Source organism: Argopecten irradians, chromosome 1 (genome assembly GCF_041381155.1).
Source record: "Argopecten irradians isolate NY chromosome 1, Ai_NY, whole genome shotgun sequence".
NCBI lineage: Eukaryota > Metazoa > Mollusca > Bivalvia > Pectinida > Pectinidae > Argopecten > Argopecten irradians.
Window position 1 is genome coordinate 13,558,753 of NC_091134.1, and position 19,014 is coordinate 13,577,766.

Sequence of the window (19,014 nt, forward strand, 5' to 3'; positions counted from 1 at the left end):
ACAGTGTATTGCATTGGGATCGCACTATAAAATATTACTTCTCCATCTTTGATAATAAATATAATGCATATCACACATACGTCGACCACACGTACTTCTTACATCATTAAAAAAGTCAAAAGTGAATGAATCATTTCGATTGTGAATAAAACATTAATGCTAGGCAAACGTTATCTTTGTCTATTCAGCATTCATCATGAACAATGGTACTCAATGTTTTGTTATTTCAAATATCTGAATAACCCTGGATTTGAAATTTGACGTATTTCCTGCTCAAGATTCTCTTCAATCCTGAATCATACGCCTTAATCTATTATATATAAAACATCTGTGACTATGATTACATTGATGTACAAGTATATTTGTATATAAACCCTATAGCTGATTATTATCATTATTATTTTTTTTTTTTTCCATTTTTTATTACTGATATTTTTTTTTTTTTTTTGTGATTCACAATGTTCGCGAAATTTGAATTTCGAAAATAGATAGAATGAAGGAAATAAAAGAACACAGACGGTTATATGATAGTCCGGGAACATACGTATCCGAACAATTTTTAACGGAAGCTCTCCGTAATAGCGAGGTTCTATTGTTTATAATCAACGCGTTACTATGTATTTCGCGCATTTTTCCACAATTCTGGAAAATTGCGAGAATTTCAAGTCTAGCAATAGTTATCATCTATAGAATATAGAATGTAGAATAGAATATAGAATAGAATATATAATAAAATATAGAAGATAATAGAATAGATAATATAATATAGCATAAAGAGAAATTTCTTAGTTCCTCTTAAGATACATTCGGGAAAATCATACCCGTTCATTGTTGTGTATGTTATTGTACACCGGAAGTGGAAAATAAAGTATCGGTGCATCAGCAAAAGAAACATTACACTCGCGTTTATATTTCAAAAACTCTATTCAATCTTGACACAAGTGAGTCCTTTCTAATCTTTGATTATCGTCTATTGTTCGTGTATTAACAAGTTCGCTAAATTTAACATTAAAACCTATTCTTATCGTTTTTACAAGTAATTTTCAAAACACGAAACATACTAAAAGGTATCACGCTTATGGTTACATCATCAATGAAAAGAAAATACATACATTTGTAAGTTGGAGATTAATTTAATTTTTTATGAAAACAATATGACATGATTACCAAGAACCAGTTACTCGACGGTCCGCCGTTAAATGTATAATAAATAGTGTCTGAAATATCTAATGCATGTACTGCATCAGGCATGGTACATTCAAGTAGATTTGGATCCTGAAACAAACAAAAATATGATATCGATATAAGGTATCTATTGTAATATTCATATTATACTTTCTGATATTTACATCTCATCACAAAAGGTAAATAGTCACATATATACAGAAATCGTCAAATTAAGATCTGACGTACAAAATCTAGGATGCTAAAGCATATGACGTCTAAATTAGGTTGATTTTAGTTAATGTAATAATTGTACATGTACATACATGTATTTTGTTATAACTCTTTGTAGGAGCTTTAGTAGATTGAAGAGGTTTGTTTAATAGAAAAAATAAAAACTATCGTATTATACCTTCAGGTTTCTGAAAACAGGTTAAAAATCCTCGTTTGCATACACTGAAAAAGTAAGAAGAAAATCAAGTAAAAAATAAAGTATGTACAAAGAAACGAAATAGTCATTAAAATAATTTGAGTAATAATATATCAAAAGATATACACCGAAAGGAAACCATTAATTAATTATTCGCGGTAGAATACTAAATACAAACCATGTCTTTCCCTTAAACACCATGCTTGCCCCGTCCAGCAGTACATATTTGTCCATCCAACACGAGTTATCTTTCATATGCCTGGAAACGTAGCCCACACCAAGTCTGGCGACTGCAATCAGTAATAGTATATAATATGAGAATGTGAACAAAAATAAGAAAAAAGAAAAATCAATTTAGAATATTGTTGTTTAGTTTACAAAACGTTCTTTTAAACTGCCAAACTCGTTATGCGACTCTATGGGAAGTGTATATATAATTTGTATTACGGAACAGCTTAGTTGATTATTTGTTCTGACCTATATATCACTTATCTATAACGATCCTATTTGACAGTGCAGCTGTTGATCATTTTTTATTTTTATTTTGTAAATGGGTTCTTAGAAAAAACACATGAGCACGCGTAAATATTTTCAAAACGCTTTTCTCCGTTGCGGAAACTTCCGAAGTGTTTGTTCACATATACACGGTTTTGAAGTTCAAAATGATACCAAAATGTAAATGTAAAATTCCATTTAGAGGTCCTTCTGAAGATTTGCTGTTCATAATTTTTTTCATGTTTTGAACTCTATAGTATATGGGGATTTGGAATGCTTAATCTATACTACTAGTATTCGGAAGTCTCTACCACAATAAGTTTGCGGTTTCTATCATCAAACGGACTGCTACAATATCTACAATGCCGAAGCGCCAAATAAGTTTTATACATAGATACGTATGTTATTCATAAACTATGCATTGTCAGGATCTATGAAGAACTCTTGCAATTGGATTTTTTTTATTTTTCATGTATCAAACACAGAGTTTGCTGGTAAGACTCAACGCCAACAAACGATGTTAATACAAAGTACTATAAATAAAGATGCATTGTCTGCCCACCGTAAACTTTCATGTACACATTGTCAATTAAATTGTACATTCTTCAACTCTGAGAAATACACCATGGTAATGACGATAGCATTTTATTACATTTTTTTTTGCAGTGAAATATGAGGTTTCATGGTGAAAATATAAATGGTATTTTTCATCCTCGCGAAATATTGGCTAATCAGAACACAACATTTACAGTGAAAATATTGTTTTGGCGGGTAAACTTTTTTTAATGTCAAACTAATAATACAGTATTAATTTACATCTATGAAAGTTGCTTTTCATGTGTGGAACTAAAATAGTAAGCCAGTATCGCGGCAGATTGAAATGCCTGTACTAGTACCAGTAAGCATAGTCTAGACCTTAGGCAGAGACGTAAAAAAGTAAATAAAATACTTGTATTGTAATTATGTAAAACATTTATATTTCATCTTGTTAGGTGGACACTAAGGTTTTATGGTAAAGTTTTATTTGAATGGCCTTTCAAAAAAAGAAGATCAGATACAAACGTGGTAGTGGTGTACCAAACATATTATCTCTCAGTTGAGAGGGCACTATTGAAAGGAATCAAGTGCCAGCTCGGGACTATATATGCCATACATCATGAGGCAATACTATGCGACAATAGCGCCTCCTGAACTAGAGCATAATACATTATACAAATTTGACCCTTGAATAATGCTACAGGGTGTTTCAGAAAACATGTCCCGACTTTGAACTGTCCTACAGGTACATGTTACTTTTTCATGAAATGTCATTATTGCACGAATGAAGATATTATGGAAAGCAATCGATGCCACCATTTGTTGAAATACAAGAATTTACAGCTAGCGTTTCATAATGAATCATCTGTTCACGACGTCATTAATGACATCACTAAAAAGCAATAAAGTTGGGACATGTTTTCTGAAACACCCTGTAGCATTATTCAAGGGTCAAATTTGTATAATGTATTTATGCTCTAGTTCAGGAGGCGCTATTGTCGCATAGTATTGCCTCATGATGGATGGCATATATAAAATGTAATCACCAACGTAGGTTGATATGTTACATACATTGTATAGGTTAATAAGTCTTACACGAGACTTTGGAGAATAAATTTAATAAATCTTGACTTGTCAACATAAGGCTTGACCAACCAAACTTTTACACAGGGGTTGAGATAATTCTGTCCTCTTCATAGACACATACTTGACTATTTTTCTCTCCCAGTTAAAAATGATGCAATTTCTGTTACTTTCAAGCATGGCCATAATAAAAAAAAATGTCGTTATGCGTCAATATTGATCACGCCGTCAACAATGTATGCAAACATAAATTCGGGCCTTTATCTTAAATTCTTATTTTGCTGTTAATTTTTAGTTATAAACAGTGTCTCCAAAACATGAACAATTATTTGACTTAAAGGAAACAATGAAAATAAAACATACACTTATCATCGGATTCTGGAATGCAGTGACCCCTGTTAGGGAGGTCAATTTCTGGGTCACCGGGGTCTTCGACGTGACACACGTAACCATGGGGACAAAGCAACGGATCCTCTTCATCACTGTACGGGGTGGTACTACAGGGTTCCACTACAACACAAAAGAAGGTTTAAGTTTAAACATTATTTACCGTTAAAACACATAACAATAGGATAGATGTGGTACTATAAGGTTCCACTTAAACACATAAAAAGGTACTAGTTTAAATATGCTTTATTGTTGAAACAAATGACAATAGCATCGGACAAAAAAACTCCGTTAATATACCTTGAGACAAATAATACCATTATGTTTACTTTTAACTAGATTTAATTATGCACGTGTCTGAAATATTTTATAATATATATCATGATCAAAAATCAGCATATATCTACCACTCACTAAATTTGTCAAATTTACATCAAGGTTTCTTAAGTAAAACGAGAGTAATTTGCCATTCACATTGAAAGACTATTTTTTTATATTATCACAGTCTATGTAAGAAAGAGTTTGATAAAAAAAAATCCACAGAGAACTTAAAATTTAAACTAACTAAATACCTTCCTTAATAGTGTAAATACAACATCATGCATAGAAATGAAGACGTGGTTTCCGGTTGTCATGTATTATTCCCTTCACCGTGTGATTTGATTAGGTAATATATTGCAGGAATTTCATTCTTGTACAATCTTACATATTATCTTTATGTTAATACAAAATAACATTGACCGTTATAACAACAGATGTTGAGGTATATATCATACTTACATTCTTGTGCTAGATCAGGACCATTTAGTAACCATGAAATTCCTGAAATTATACACAATAATCCATTGCTCATTCCCTGACCAAAGTTTCATTTATTTCAGCGTACCATATATGTTTCTATATATGATGAAGAATTGCTGGTCCATTACTAGTGCTATCAATTCATGCCATTGTGAATTCTGCAATACTATTTAAATACATAAATGATGAAAAAAATCAGTGATTTTTGAAATCATGAAAACATTTGTATCATATTGCTTAAGTAAAATATTGTATTGATTACGCTGTTCTTGTCACACACAATAGTCATTTTTGTCTTTGTAGTATGGAGTATTCGCGATCGGTAAGTATCACACACACACGTGTGCCCTTTATTCACCTAATGATCCAATAATGACGATTAGAAGATGGGAAGAAAACATTTGTACATACAGTACATATGTCATTTATCACAATGAAAAAAGTCTCATTAAAATCATAAACAATGAAACCGTTATTTTAACTCTCTGTCACATAAGCGATGGTTTAATAAGGCGTTAATCTTTTCCATTCTTTACAAGATTATTTTCCAATATGATATGACCGCGTTGGATGTGCTGCCCGGTGTCTCAGACAGTACGTTTCTATGTGATAGCGCTATAGAATGTGGAAGAGTATCACTATCTTAAAGAGACACAACACGAGTATACCACAATCTCCCAAAACATAGCTACATACACACGCAAAGCACTGAATTTAGATGAGGCCGTCCTAAAATTAACCTGGATAAATCCAAGCCAATCAACCAACCAATTTACCTTCGGTATTTGACATTTCGTTTGTTTCGCTTGTAATCACACAAGTAAATTAAAATTGCGAAGACCCGTTGCGCCGATGTTACATAACATAGCTCTTCAGTCTCAAGTCTAATTACTTAACCAGACAAGAAATGTTTTATCATAACGATATATACAGACGTTCAAACAACGACTGCTGCAAACAAATTAATCGCATGACTGAATATTACTTTTCTGATACGTTGCGGAAGGGATCCCTTGGGACAGATGTTTATGAAACAATTTGCGCATTTTTGTATCTGTATCTCCTGTTGATTTCACCATATTATAATGTAACTTTAAGACAACCAGTACATATATTATCGATGGAAAATGGATTGATCCATATAAACACTTTACGTATAGTACGTACACTGTACATAGTTGTAATGGTTTCTATAAATGAATTACAAAGAATAAAGCTAAATATTGTTTTTCATTATGAAAACCGTGTATAAGTGACTTGTTAAGTAAATTTAGGGTTACTTTTTTATTATTTTTCAGCGTATATTATTTTTCATTATAAAAACTGTGTATAAGTGACTTGTTCAGTAATTTTAGCGTTATTTTTTGAGCATTTCTCAGTGTATGAGAAATTATTGAATTTGCTAATTTGTTCTTTCTATTGTGTATCTTATCCATCACGAGAAAGCAAAATTTTACATGAATATATATCATAAAAGTAGCTATATAGGTATAGTACATGTACATTAGGTCAAAGTTATGAATGAATGCGTATACTGTAACAAAGTCAAAGAAACATTCCCGTATGAAACGTTTTGTTGATTGCGCCCAGAACATGTAAAATGTATGCTACAATGAACATAATTATTCTATCATCCACCTGCTTTATGTGTGATCTTAGCATTGATGCTTTTTTTACAATGGATAGCAAAGTAACTCACCTGAACTCAACCTCCTACGGGGTTCTTTCACCCAGTCAATCACTGAAAAAATAAAGGAAAGGAATCACTTTCATGTATCCATAGACATCAAACCAAAAGAGCAAAATAAAACATGTGAATATGAACAGAAAGAAATCCGGCGGAAGAGGTCAATACGTCAAAGGACACACAAGAAATGAAGAAGACAAACAAATCTCGCTAGATGGAAAGCAAAAGTAAGACGATATCAATTAGGCGAGATGATATAGGATTCAGTACATTTTTCACAACCGAACGTTTACGCAAGGCAAAATGGACCTCGTTAACTGTTTATAAAGGGCTCCCAAAACATATTTAATATAGATACACAGCAAGCAATAAAATTACGTCCAGTGTATTCAAATAATACGTGATACAAACCGTTCAGTCTTTCATCATATTTATCAAATTATCAAATAATAGGTTTCAAATTAGAATAAATAATAATTTCTGATCAAATGTAGTTTAAATATCACTATCAGAGTTCGAAATAATAAAGCGGGAACAACTTGTCTGATTTTTAGAGGATTGTTTGTCGTGACCATATGTTTTAATATATACCGTGCGTTCCATTTGCAGATACATCTTGTACGAACGCGCTAAACCAGCCGAACCGATCCGGTACAAGTGGTTCGTTTTCAGAAGCATACCACTTGTATCCAAGATGGCGGACCCGAGATTCTTCATTTGTCACCGGCATGTTTTCTTTGTTGAAAGCAAGGCAGAGCGTAGTTATATCCGATAAAATTACATGGATCGTTTATTTCAATGTGTGCTGAAACTATTTAGGAATTATTTTTATATCCATTCCATTGTTAGCACCGAAAATACTTAGCTATTATATTCGAAGCGTATCTTTCATATGGGTGCCGCCATCATGGAAAAATAAAAAAATAAATCCATTCGGTGGTGCCGTATTACTTTAGTGCAACTGGCACGAATCCTCAAACGGAACGCACGGATAATCATTAATTATCGGTTAAGTCGAACTTTACATGTGCTCATTGCGACTTCGAGATAACGCAGTTTCAAACCACTTACCTGCAGGAGGATCTTGTTGCCTCCTACACGTGCGAACACATCCGTTGAAACAACATCGCCCATTCTTTTTCCTACAGTCTAAATCAGTGTCACACCTCGACTTGACTCTACACGCATGCGTTGGTATTGTTTCCGGTACAGGTGGACACAGGTCATTGCCATTATTGACCACGCTGTCCGGAGCGTCGCCCATATAATCAAAGTAGTAGTTCTGGAACATCATAGATAACATACTATTACATTTCTGTTAGTGTATGTTTGGTACAGGTTGTGTAAAAGGATTGATGCGAGACCGTGGCACAATTTCTTTGATTTGGTTTGGTTTGTTTTACGCCCTATTAACAGCCAGTGTCATGTTAGGACGTATCAATCTTATTGGTGGAAGGAAAACCGGAGTACCCGGAAAAAAACTATCGACCAGCGATAAGCACCTGGCAACTGCCCCACAAGGGATTCAAACCCGCGATCCAGAGGAAGGGGTTTGTGGAAACATGTCGGGACATCTTAATCATTACATTACATCTTAAGGTCTTCCTTTCCTTCTCTGTCTAAAGTCAATGAGACTATGCAATAAATGATTTGATTGACTTAACATATCTCCTTCTGTACAGCTCTGAAGTAGTGCTTACACAAACAAGCTCTTTGTAATTCGGCAGATACGTTTGAATGGTATCCCTATTTACGTTTGCCTAACATTTCATAGGTGAAGAATACCTTCTGGCCTTATTGATCATTTTAAAATATGTATACAGTGTATCTCGTACGGTTTCTCACAGAAAACGTTGAACAAAATGCAATTTTATTATGAAATAAATTGCAATTTTGCTCGCTATAATCGATCTTGCCTAGAGAAACATAAGCGATTCCTCTTCCCCCTTATCAGAGAAGTCCGATGGTCTTTCACTTTGCTTCTGTGTATGCTATGGAATCTGACAGGTCGGTTTAACACCTCGTGTAATTGAAAGTATACTCTAGCTCAAACATGTGGATTGGTCATAAATAGCCCAGAATCTGAAATTAACCAGGTGTTTGTCTGTATGACCTTGTAGATATACATCAGCATCATCAGCTTAACAGTTCTGTTATCAGTGGTTCGTAGGTGTCTGCCAGTCAACTATACAGGAATCACTGCCGTTGGTCGCTGTTGTAATGTCATTGTATCTGTTAATTTTCGTGTACATGTATGATATGATATTGTGTCATCCTAGCAGTGCATTTGGTCGCGGAAATATTATCTGAGAAATAAGTTCTATTTTGAAATTGATGCATAATGAACTCACTTTGATGACGAAAATTGTTCAAATGTCAATTTCACATTTTGTTAAAGACGAATTCATGAAATTGATTGTCCGCAAAGATCACATTACATTTTTACAGTTCAACGAAATGGTCGTGGATCGTGGAATTTTGTCACGCTGATAACACCATATTTCTGTAACCTATACATTGTATGTATATCTGCAGAAGATTGCAGTCATCATCTGAAAATCATTTGTATTTTATTCCATTATTCATAAGGTTTGTCTTCATGATACAGATTTGAATTTAAATGAAAATAAAACGACAAGGATATCGTTCTGTATTATATCACAGCGATGATTTAAATTACCCGGTAAAGGAAACCTAAGTTGATAAATTACAGTAATGATCCTCTTGGAAGCCTACTGACTCGTCCGTCACTAATATAATTAGACAGGGAGCACCGCTTATCATGAGTTCTAGTTTACCTAAGATAAGGTTGGGATACTCCGCCCAATCTTTTTCACAACCTTGTGGTTATTTGAGTCAAATATTCGCCTACTAAACAAAAGAGTTTTTTGCATATGAATAGCGGCAATTTAGTATTTGTTTGTAGTTAAAAAGGAAGCATATCGGTAATTAGAGCACGTACTCACAAAAAAATTCTTCAACATAGAAGTTATATTATCGATAGATAGTTAAGCACATAAGCCTGTAGTATTGCAATTTACAAAAACACGCTATTCGAACCGAGAAGAATATTACTCTAAAAATACTTAATATCTAAAATCGTATGATAAAGAATATTGTTAATTTAACCATGGAAAGGATTCATGCTCAATGTGTTGAGTTTAAATCTATAACATATTTGTCATGGATACTGAAAATATTCCACAATCTCTCTCACCCTGGCCACGATAAAATGATCATGTAGTTGTAAAACAGATGGGCATCAGAAAGATATAGTTAGAACAATATATCAGGTCAAGGTCATAGTCTGCCTGCTGGGGGTGACCATTTCTGTGTCATTGAAAATATAAAGGTACATTTTATCCAAACTTATCAGAGAAAAAGTTTACAGAATCATCTGTAGCCTTTGTCGCTATCTTTTAAATCTCTTAACGATGGAAGGTACACATATATAATCCATCATGTCATCCTGCTGTGCTTACTGATATACCAATTGTCGAAACGGAAGGCATAATCCGGTGAATTATGGCTAAGTGTCACATTTAACTTCCAGAAGTCAGATACGTTATTTTTATTTCCGAAGGAAGCTAGAGGATGGGGTTTTGATGATCTGATTCAGATAAATGTTTAAGATTTAGCACAAGACGCCTTGTGTTGATAATTCAACGCTGGTAAATGTCAAGAGAAGATTGCAGGGTCACGCGTCAACAAAACATAATGGTCTGCTAAGGTGTCTTGATAACCCTTCATTCTCTGTGTACATTCGCTGAATAAGCGTTGGTTTTTTTTTTGTCTCTTCACAATACACGTTTTAGCTAATGCTTTCTGTAGTTTCAAATAAAAATCAAATGTCTGACCGAAATTCCAGAAGCATACATTAGATAAGGAATACTACGTGGGATCAGGGGTACAAAACATGCCCAGAAATGGAGCATTAAAACCGAACGGGAAAAGTGCATTGAGATATGACAGCTGTACGATCGGATACAACAAAGGTAATCATTTTTCTGCCCTGTGACAACTGGAACAACTGATTTGGATGACTGCCAGAAATATTTGAAATATCTAATTTTGATCATTGTATTCATCATATGAGAAAGAAAAAATAATATGAAGACATTGTGGTTTTTTTTAATATATTTCTAGAATGACAATTTATTTATAACTAACATGATTTATTTATAAATATAGTTTTGAGAGTTAAGCGTTCAGTTTAAAGGAACAAAAGCGATTATACATTTGGGCTTCAACGATACAATTATCAATGGTCGAGTGTAAAGTGTGAAATGTGTTACTACTTGTGCCTCGACCTCACCACCTAGCACCAGGTGTACACTTGACATGCATGATTTGCAAAAACTGCTCAGCAAACTTAACTTCAACCAGTCGTGAATACATAGTGTCTTGTTATACACTTCAATATCACTAAGCTTCCAGGTTATTCAGTGCATTTCCCTCATATTACGTTGCATAAAAGTTCGTTCATTAAGAGGTACAGTTACAATTTTTGTTTTACTTTAACAGTTCATTTTTTATTCCAAGATTGTTAGCTTTTATGGTGTTACCTTTTTCAACATTCACTGGTCTATAAGAACACCCATGTATTAAAATATTACGTTAAATTCCATTTTCTCTATCAATAATTTGATATTTTATTTCCGTTTTTTCTAAATCATGTATACATATGTACTGTATAAAGAGTAACAGAAAAAAATGAAATGTAAATTAAGTGATCGAAATACAGCAAACCTTGTCCCCAAATACCATACAAACATTGGCATTACTCAAGATAGAATTACATTTAATAAAGCCACGTGACATGCCAACCTACCGACACAACTTTAATCACCTGCCCTTGTCATTCAATTTTGTAGCGAGAGACAGTGAACGTTATTTTCATCATGTAACTTCGTCCTGCACCTTGTTCTACGAAGTGAACGCTGCCATGAACAATTCAACTCGTGGATAACCCATTGTGGCTTCTTTTTTAAGCCACAACCCGCAAGTCAGGGAAAGATTGTCTTCATCATAAGTATTGCTCTATCCAATATAACAAAATATATTGTGTGTTCCTGACATATTTTTTCTTATTATATTGATTCGGAATTGAGTGTATAAAATGAATATTCTAAACAAAAGCATAACATAATTATGACTGCGAACCTTTCCATTTCATGATATCAATAAGTCTAATGTATCTATACTACGGAACATTTACAAGAGTAAACACACTTCAGTTATACCATCATATTGTACAAAAGAAATAAAACAAAAGTATAGATCCATTCTAGAAGTTAGAATACACCACACAGATGTGCTGTTGATCTAGTCATCTCACCAGAGACATCGTCATAACTATGGGCCAGAATGTAGAAAGTTAGAAGTGGCTCCAGAGGTATTACCTAAATACCGAAAACTGAAAAACCTGAAAACTACCAAAACAATCAAGCTTTGTGATTGGTATTTTTAAATGTTTTCTGTTAAGTGTGACACCAAAATGTGAAGTATTTTACCTATCGCCTTTCCTAATGCACTCAGATGGAGGTAAAGCATGTTAATTGACAGGTATGTACCCCGTCCTGACAACAAAAGAATGTGTCTCCGTATTAGGAGATGGCACGGTCAAGGTAATATCTCCTACTTGTTCACAACTTTGTGCTGAATTTGCTTTATATTCTATTTTAAGATTTTTACAACAATGACATAATAGTAAAGCTTATGTAAACCAGCATTAGCTTTATAATACCACGAGACTTAACTAATTCCTGCCCACTAATAATATTAGTCATTGGTATTTTGCAAATGGAAAGAGACGTATCATTTTAAAGTTAAAGCACATTCATTAATTAAATCATATTCAACTACGGATCATAAGATGTCATATAGATTGAAATAACATATCCCAGTTATTTTAGGGAAATTTAATGTAAAGAAGAATGATTTTTCTTCTACTATCATATCTACATCACCTCATTTTGATTTGTATGAGATAGTCTGAAAGCATTTAATGCATGCGTTATTTTTATTTAATATTAAGTACTCGAGTGTATGTGTGGTCTGGTGTGTTATATGTTTAAGGATATGGGTAACAAACAAAATGTTTGCTCATTCAAGATTGATAATTGGATATTTATCTTACATCTTAAAAATATAATAATAGGGTATTTCTAATAAATATTTATGTGATTATTTAATTAATTCATATTGGTTTTAACAAAAAATACAATGTTATTGACATAATGAAACTACTTACCATGTTCGGTTATACACCTATAAATATTTTCAGATAATCCACTTACTGATTGATCCGAAAGCCATTTATCCTCATCAACATTCGGAATATCCTCTCCTGTTAAACTCTTCGATTTTATATAATCAATAGATAATATAATTGTCAAAACAAAAATATTCCTTCTAAAATTACTACGAAGCTCCATTGTTAAAGGAATTCCGCTGTAAACTGAGTCCAATGATTTGGAGAGAAATTTAAATAACTCATGATTTTTGTTGGCACACCAACAGACATGTTTCTGCCCTGAATAATTATTTACAAAACTTTCCGGCTTCCGTCATCCGACCAGACTAGCACAGTGTAGCGGAGGTCAAAGTTCACACATGATAAGACGTAATGTCCAGGTATGTATGAAATGTCTATAGCTATCAACACAATGACACTGGCACTGTCTGGGGAGGTTCTGGGGGTCGGTATAGGTAGGCAAAGGTAGATATTACACAGTAGGCACTGGGGTACTCGTGATAGAGCAGGAACGTGAAGCACCGGTACACTCATACGCCTACAATTGCTTTGCTCCCCCTTTAAGTTTCTGTTATGTGGTGGATTTCAAATATTATTTTGACGGTTATTCTCCCATCGTAGAACACTCGCTACTTCAGTTCATTTACACGAGCACTCCCTACACGCATTAGGAGGCCATAACATGTAGTATAACGATGCAATGATGAGTGTTATATGCTGTAATAATCATAATAGATGTAAGGAGACATATAGGGGAACAATACCCAACCGGATTGGAATTTCTATCGTAGCAATATCATTTTTGTGCTTGCAAACTGAAATTTAGGATGGAAACTTACTGCTAACCAGGTTAGCACTTTAATACTTTAACCAGGTTAGCAATTTAACACTGCTAACCAGGTTAGCAATTTTACAACTGGTAAGGCTGATTATATGTAACCCCGTTCTTATACTTCCAAAGAGGTAGGAACTTAATTATGATTCTACAGCAATTTACACGTTATCAAAATGGACACAGAACAAACGTACCGTGGTCTTCCAAACATTAGATGACCACAATTAATTGGCTTTAACCTACGATAAAATATTCAACAGCATGAAATGAAAATCAACCTTTGAAAATAAATTGTCTTCAGTCTTAATCGATCACTTCTACATCAGCTTAGTATATGACAACATTACCATCATTGTGTAGTTGCTATTATTTGATAAACTTTCACAGGCCATAAAGCTTAAGAAGCCAGTCAATGTTGAAATTATAAAAGTATAACGACCAATTAGCAAGTTAGCTAGATGGTTATACAAAGTGTTCGATGGTATAATCAAAACATCATTGCGCTGAATTTGAATGAAAATATAGCTATTGGCTGAATAAAAATCGAATAAATTATGTATTTCATATCAATTGGTATCTATAAAGAAATAATATTCAGTACAGAGAAGCCATTGGGTGATTTTCATACAGATATTAATTTATTCCAGTTTTGTGCTTAACCAATAAAAATTATGTAACTATTTGTTTTTATAACGTCATCTGTGATTGGCTAAGTCTGAAGTTAAGACAGTTTCATGATCTTGGGTATGATTTTATGCTTGTAAAGTAATGTTAAATACTGAGTTTATATATAGTATATTAGAAGGGATCACTTTATATCAGTGAGATTTCAAAGTTAACAATAAACTGCAGAATGGATAACAGTATGTAGACTGCCACAGAAAAGTGCCAAACAGTTATTCGTCTTCATTCGTTCCTCGCTGTCCGCCATTACACATTGTGGTCGGACGTCTTTTATGCCAAACTCTGACTCTTGCTAGTGGAGTTAAGTAACTTTTGTCTAGAACTACTCAAAGCTCTTTTACAGTAGTGTGTTAACCGTATTTTGCGCATATGCTCCTATTTAAAATACATTTTCATCAACTCCTCGGTGGCTGTGTACTGCATTGGTTTAACTTAAGTTACATCGGCTCAGATATTATACAGCGTACATATTGTACCTGCTGAATGGTATTGCTTTACGATTTTGAACTGCAAATCAAATACATCACAATGTCGTGATTTTTTTTTTCAATGTTTTATGTTTCCATGATTCATAAGAAATGTAGAACAATACATTTATGCGATATTTTGCATCGTGGTTTTTTTTGTATCAGAATAAGTCTTACTAAATTGTCTCTTTAACTCCGAAACTTCTGGGATCAACGGCGTAAAATATTATTTTGACGCAGGAATATACAATAATAATAATCCTTAGAAATATTTACATTTGAATACCACAGCATGCATCATTTTTCAAAATAAAACATTTTGTAAATTTTCCACTGGTTTGTGTAGTTTCACTTTAAAGGTGAACTTCTTCATACACACACTTTCAATCCCACAGATTTGTTCCAGACACAACAAAACTGCTTATTCAATTAAGTCAAAAAGTGCACTTGTGACGTAACCAGTGTGCTGGATAAAGTATCAAAGCTCAAAAGCAACCTCCACCAAAGTCGGTTTCACTTCCGGGGGCTATCAAAGTCAACCCCAACCACAAAGGATGGTAATCCCACAGAGGTCAGCTGGAACGGATTGATGATTATTACGGTAAAGACGTAGAATCTTCTCCAGGCGATTTAGCTGATTCATCAGGTCTTACGTAATGAAAATGCTATGGTATGCTACTTTGATTAGCCACTCAAGCCATGGAGATACATTTACATAGAGTTAGAAACCAAGTACGTAACACTACATGTGAATGGTTTCTTTTTTATGGTTGTTTAATGGGTTATCTGTAAGACATGTTTTTTATGGTATACGATATCTGCAATAAAGTATCAAACATGCAAACATATTTAAATGGTCATGACTGACATAATAAAAACAACTTTCATTACAGAAATAAATCGTCCGTTTAATCTTAAAATTAACATGGAATATTTAAAAACTTTACTGAAACCGTTAAACATATAATATTTACGTGGACAACGTCTGATATACATATATGTGCTTGACTCTTGCAGGTTTTATTTTTTTGTGCTTATTTTATTACATTACGTTGCCGTTCTAATAAGATATTTCTACACCATCATAATGATACATTTAACAGTTATGATAACATTACATGACTGTTATGACAGGACCAATAACAATTTATAGGGGTCTTTCTAGTGAACATAGGCATCTCAACCAGGGTGTAAGATTTTGCCTGATCAATACGAGGCGTGGCGAGTGATGACCGACAAAAAGGGTTGATATCATTGACATTATACTCTACGTTTGCGGCGACTAGTGATGACGTCAGGTAATTGTGTAGCGCGGGTGTGCTGTCTAACACAAACACATATACCCTTCCACCCAACCCACAACCACCTTCTGTAATAAAGTAGTTCTGTCTTTTTTCTAGCAACGATGTAATAATCGTGTTATGTTTGGGATAAATTACCTGACCGTTGTAATAAGATATCAACATTACCGTTATAACAATGCAATATTTGGCCGTTAGAGAATACATGATTAGTATCTTACAATACAAGGTTTATTTTGTTGGGAGACTTAGGAAAGCCGAGTCATCTCAGTTTTCCGTGTCGAGCACCAAAATAAAACTTGTATTGTAAGATACAAACCGTGTATTCTGTTTATCCATCAGCCATCCTGAAATTCAAACGAAAGCAAATTGTTAGTTATTTGCTTGGTTTCGCTCGAAGCGAGACGCTTCTTTGATGCGGATGAAAAGATTCATTCACTTAACCGAATGAGAGTGTACTCCTTTTTATTGCCGTTGGAAATATATAAGCGCAACCAGTACCAATAATTCTATTCAGTGTGTAATATCACGAAACAAAATGAAAATACTAAAATAACAATATTTAGCAATCAAAGAATAACTACAATACATACCTTTGCCATGAGCCAAGAAAACGACGACATCACGAAATAATATTTTCGATATCGTAAAAATAACGTCATTCCGGAGAATGTGACGTCACATTTTAGAGGGATTGAATGACATTTCATTCACCGTAAGGTTAAAGTTCGGTGTCAAGTTAAAAAATCTTCCTTCAGATGTAGAACACATTCACGTGGTCGTATTGACGGATAAAGCATTTCGTATTGACGGATAAAACACAAGTTTATATCCGGCAGTAGTTATCTGTCAGTATGTAGGGCAGCTGCAGGATAAAATGAATTACGTGGTAGTTTCAATAATATATTATATAATTGTATATATAATATATAATATAATTGTATATATAATATATGATATAATTGTATATATAATATAATGATATAATTGTATATATAATATAATTGTATATATAATATATTGTATAATTATATATATAATATATTATATAATCGTATAAGTAATATATTACGCGGCTTTAACAATATTATATTAATGCGTTTTAAATCAAAAGGTACACATGGCTGTCCTAACAAAATATTAATTGATTAATATCACTTAATCTAAACGCAACGGATAAAACAAAACATTAACTTAAAATGAAATAGCGGACATTGCCAACCATATCGTGAAATGTTATCACTAAAGCGGAATAATTATTCTGACCACAATCGTTACAAACATTAATGTGACATGCAAAACACGAACGCTTAATAAAAAAACAAAAAAAAACATTTAGCTTAAAACAATGGGGTCTGTATCATTTTCTAACTTTCAAATACGTATACAAAGATGGTTGATTTTCTATTTTCTTGTTATAGCTAGAAAAATTGATACTACTTTAAAGTAAATGATATTCTACAGTTAAAGTCCCCGCTGCTACATGTATGTACAGCATGTTTTATTTTTCCGTGTTCTTTTTCGTTTTCAAATAGGTACATGGATGTCGAGTTCCTTTGCTCTTTACACAACCTCTTTACTCCTTCCACCGTTCACTGTGGTTGTCCATGTCTTCATCTTCATAAAGCTTTAATATCGCTTCTTTTTATAACCCGAGGAAAACCAATCAAAACGCTTTAAAAAAAACCCGATATAGTTTTCGCCGGTTAAGCTAATCGATAAACCGGGAAATGAAATCAGGAATATCTGTGATAAACAGTTACATTGCTGAATACCAAAGGTTATCGTATAGATACACAGGTGCCAGTGGCTTATCGTGAACAGAATGATATAATATGCAACACCAAGACAGGCGTATTTCGAAGAAAATACAGTCTATTAATTAATTTTATCTGAATATATACAGACAAAAGACGTTACATGGCAAAATATCTGACATACAGAAAGTGGATTAAAGTATGCGATAAAAAGGAAATAGTTGTTTAGGACAGGGAAATATGTAAAATTAGATTATTTTTATATATTCCTGTGGGGTTTCATTATTTTATACATGTTATTTAATTCTTTTTACTTTATTAATTGTATGTACACCAGTCAATATATGTTAAAAGAATACAGTGAACGAACAGAAAACTATTTTATGGTTTGTATTTTCTTATTGATTGTTAGTACATGTAGTAACAAATAAAATTAGTTAGATATGCGGTGTGTTATAATCATGGAAAAGATGTAGTTGTATGCTGTAAATGTTTGTGGAGAAGCGGTAGAGATACCGGGACTGGTTCTGTGCAATGAACGTTCAAATAATCGACTAAGTCCTATGCCTAAATACTTCTATTGTCATTGCCACTGCTTTATCATTGGCACATTTACTTGGCACAAAGTGATATTATATCAGAAATATTGACTTATTAATGATCTCGGGCAACGGCGTAAAGTCCGAGGCAAACAAACTTGTTTCGTATCAGCGCCAAGTGTTGTATTTATTTTTGCGAATATGAATGACATTTCAACAGGTTTAAGCTAGTCGTTGCCTGGGAGACACAGAACTGGGCTGAACATCTAGACACGAACTGAAAACTGACTACCTGTTGAGTATATATCTTATTGTGCTTCTCCATCTCGTATTGACCTTCTATGGCTGTTTCACGATTTAAGGATTCATTTAATGTGATATTTACGACAGAGTAGAGCCATTGTCTACGGATGTTCCCACTGGATCTATTATATTGTTCATTCCCCTATGGAGGACAACGCAAGGTGGTCCTACAGGAATAAAACCGCGCCATCTAGCGGCGGAGCCTGCAGGTAGACAGGTAAGGTTATAAATGCGGTTATTTACAACACCCTAGTCAGCTTAACAGTGAAGCAAAAATGGAATTACTGA

At 33.6% G+C, this 19,014-nt stretch overlaps 1 protein-coding gene across 1 annotated transcript; it reads right to left on the bottom strand.

Annotated features, from left to right (window-relative positions):
- Window positions 1–1,100: 1,100 nt before the first annotated feature.
- LOC138318343 (WAP four-disulfide core domain protein 1-like) lies at window positions 1,101–13,357 on the bottom strand. Its single transcript, XM_069260630.1, has 8 exons — window positions 12,884–13,357; window positions 7,656–7,866; window positions 6,597–6,638; window positions 4,877–4,918; window positions 4,073–4,219; window positions 1,773–1,884; window positions 1,577–1,620; window positions 1,101–1,275 (listed from the first exon to the last, which is right to left on the bottom strand). Exons 1-8 carry the CDS (start codon window positions 13,019–13,021, stop codon window positions 1,259–1,261), a joined length of 753 nt encoding a protein of 250 aa, XP_069116731.1. The 5' UTR covers window positions 13,022–13,357; the 3' UTR covers window positions 1,101–1,258.
- Between the last annotated feature and the right edge of the window lie 5,657 nt (window positions 13,358–19,014).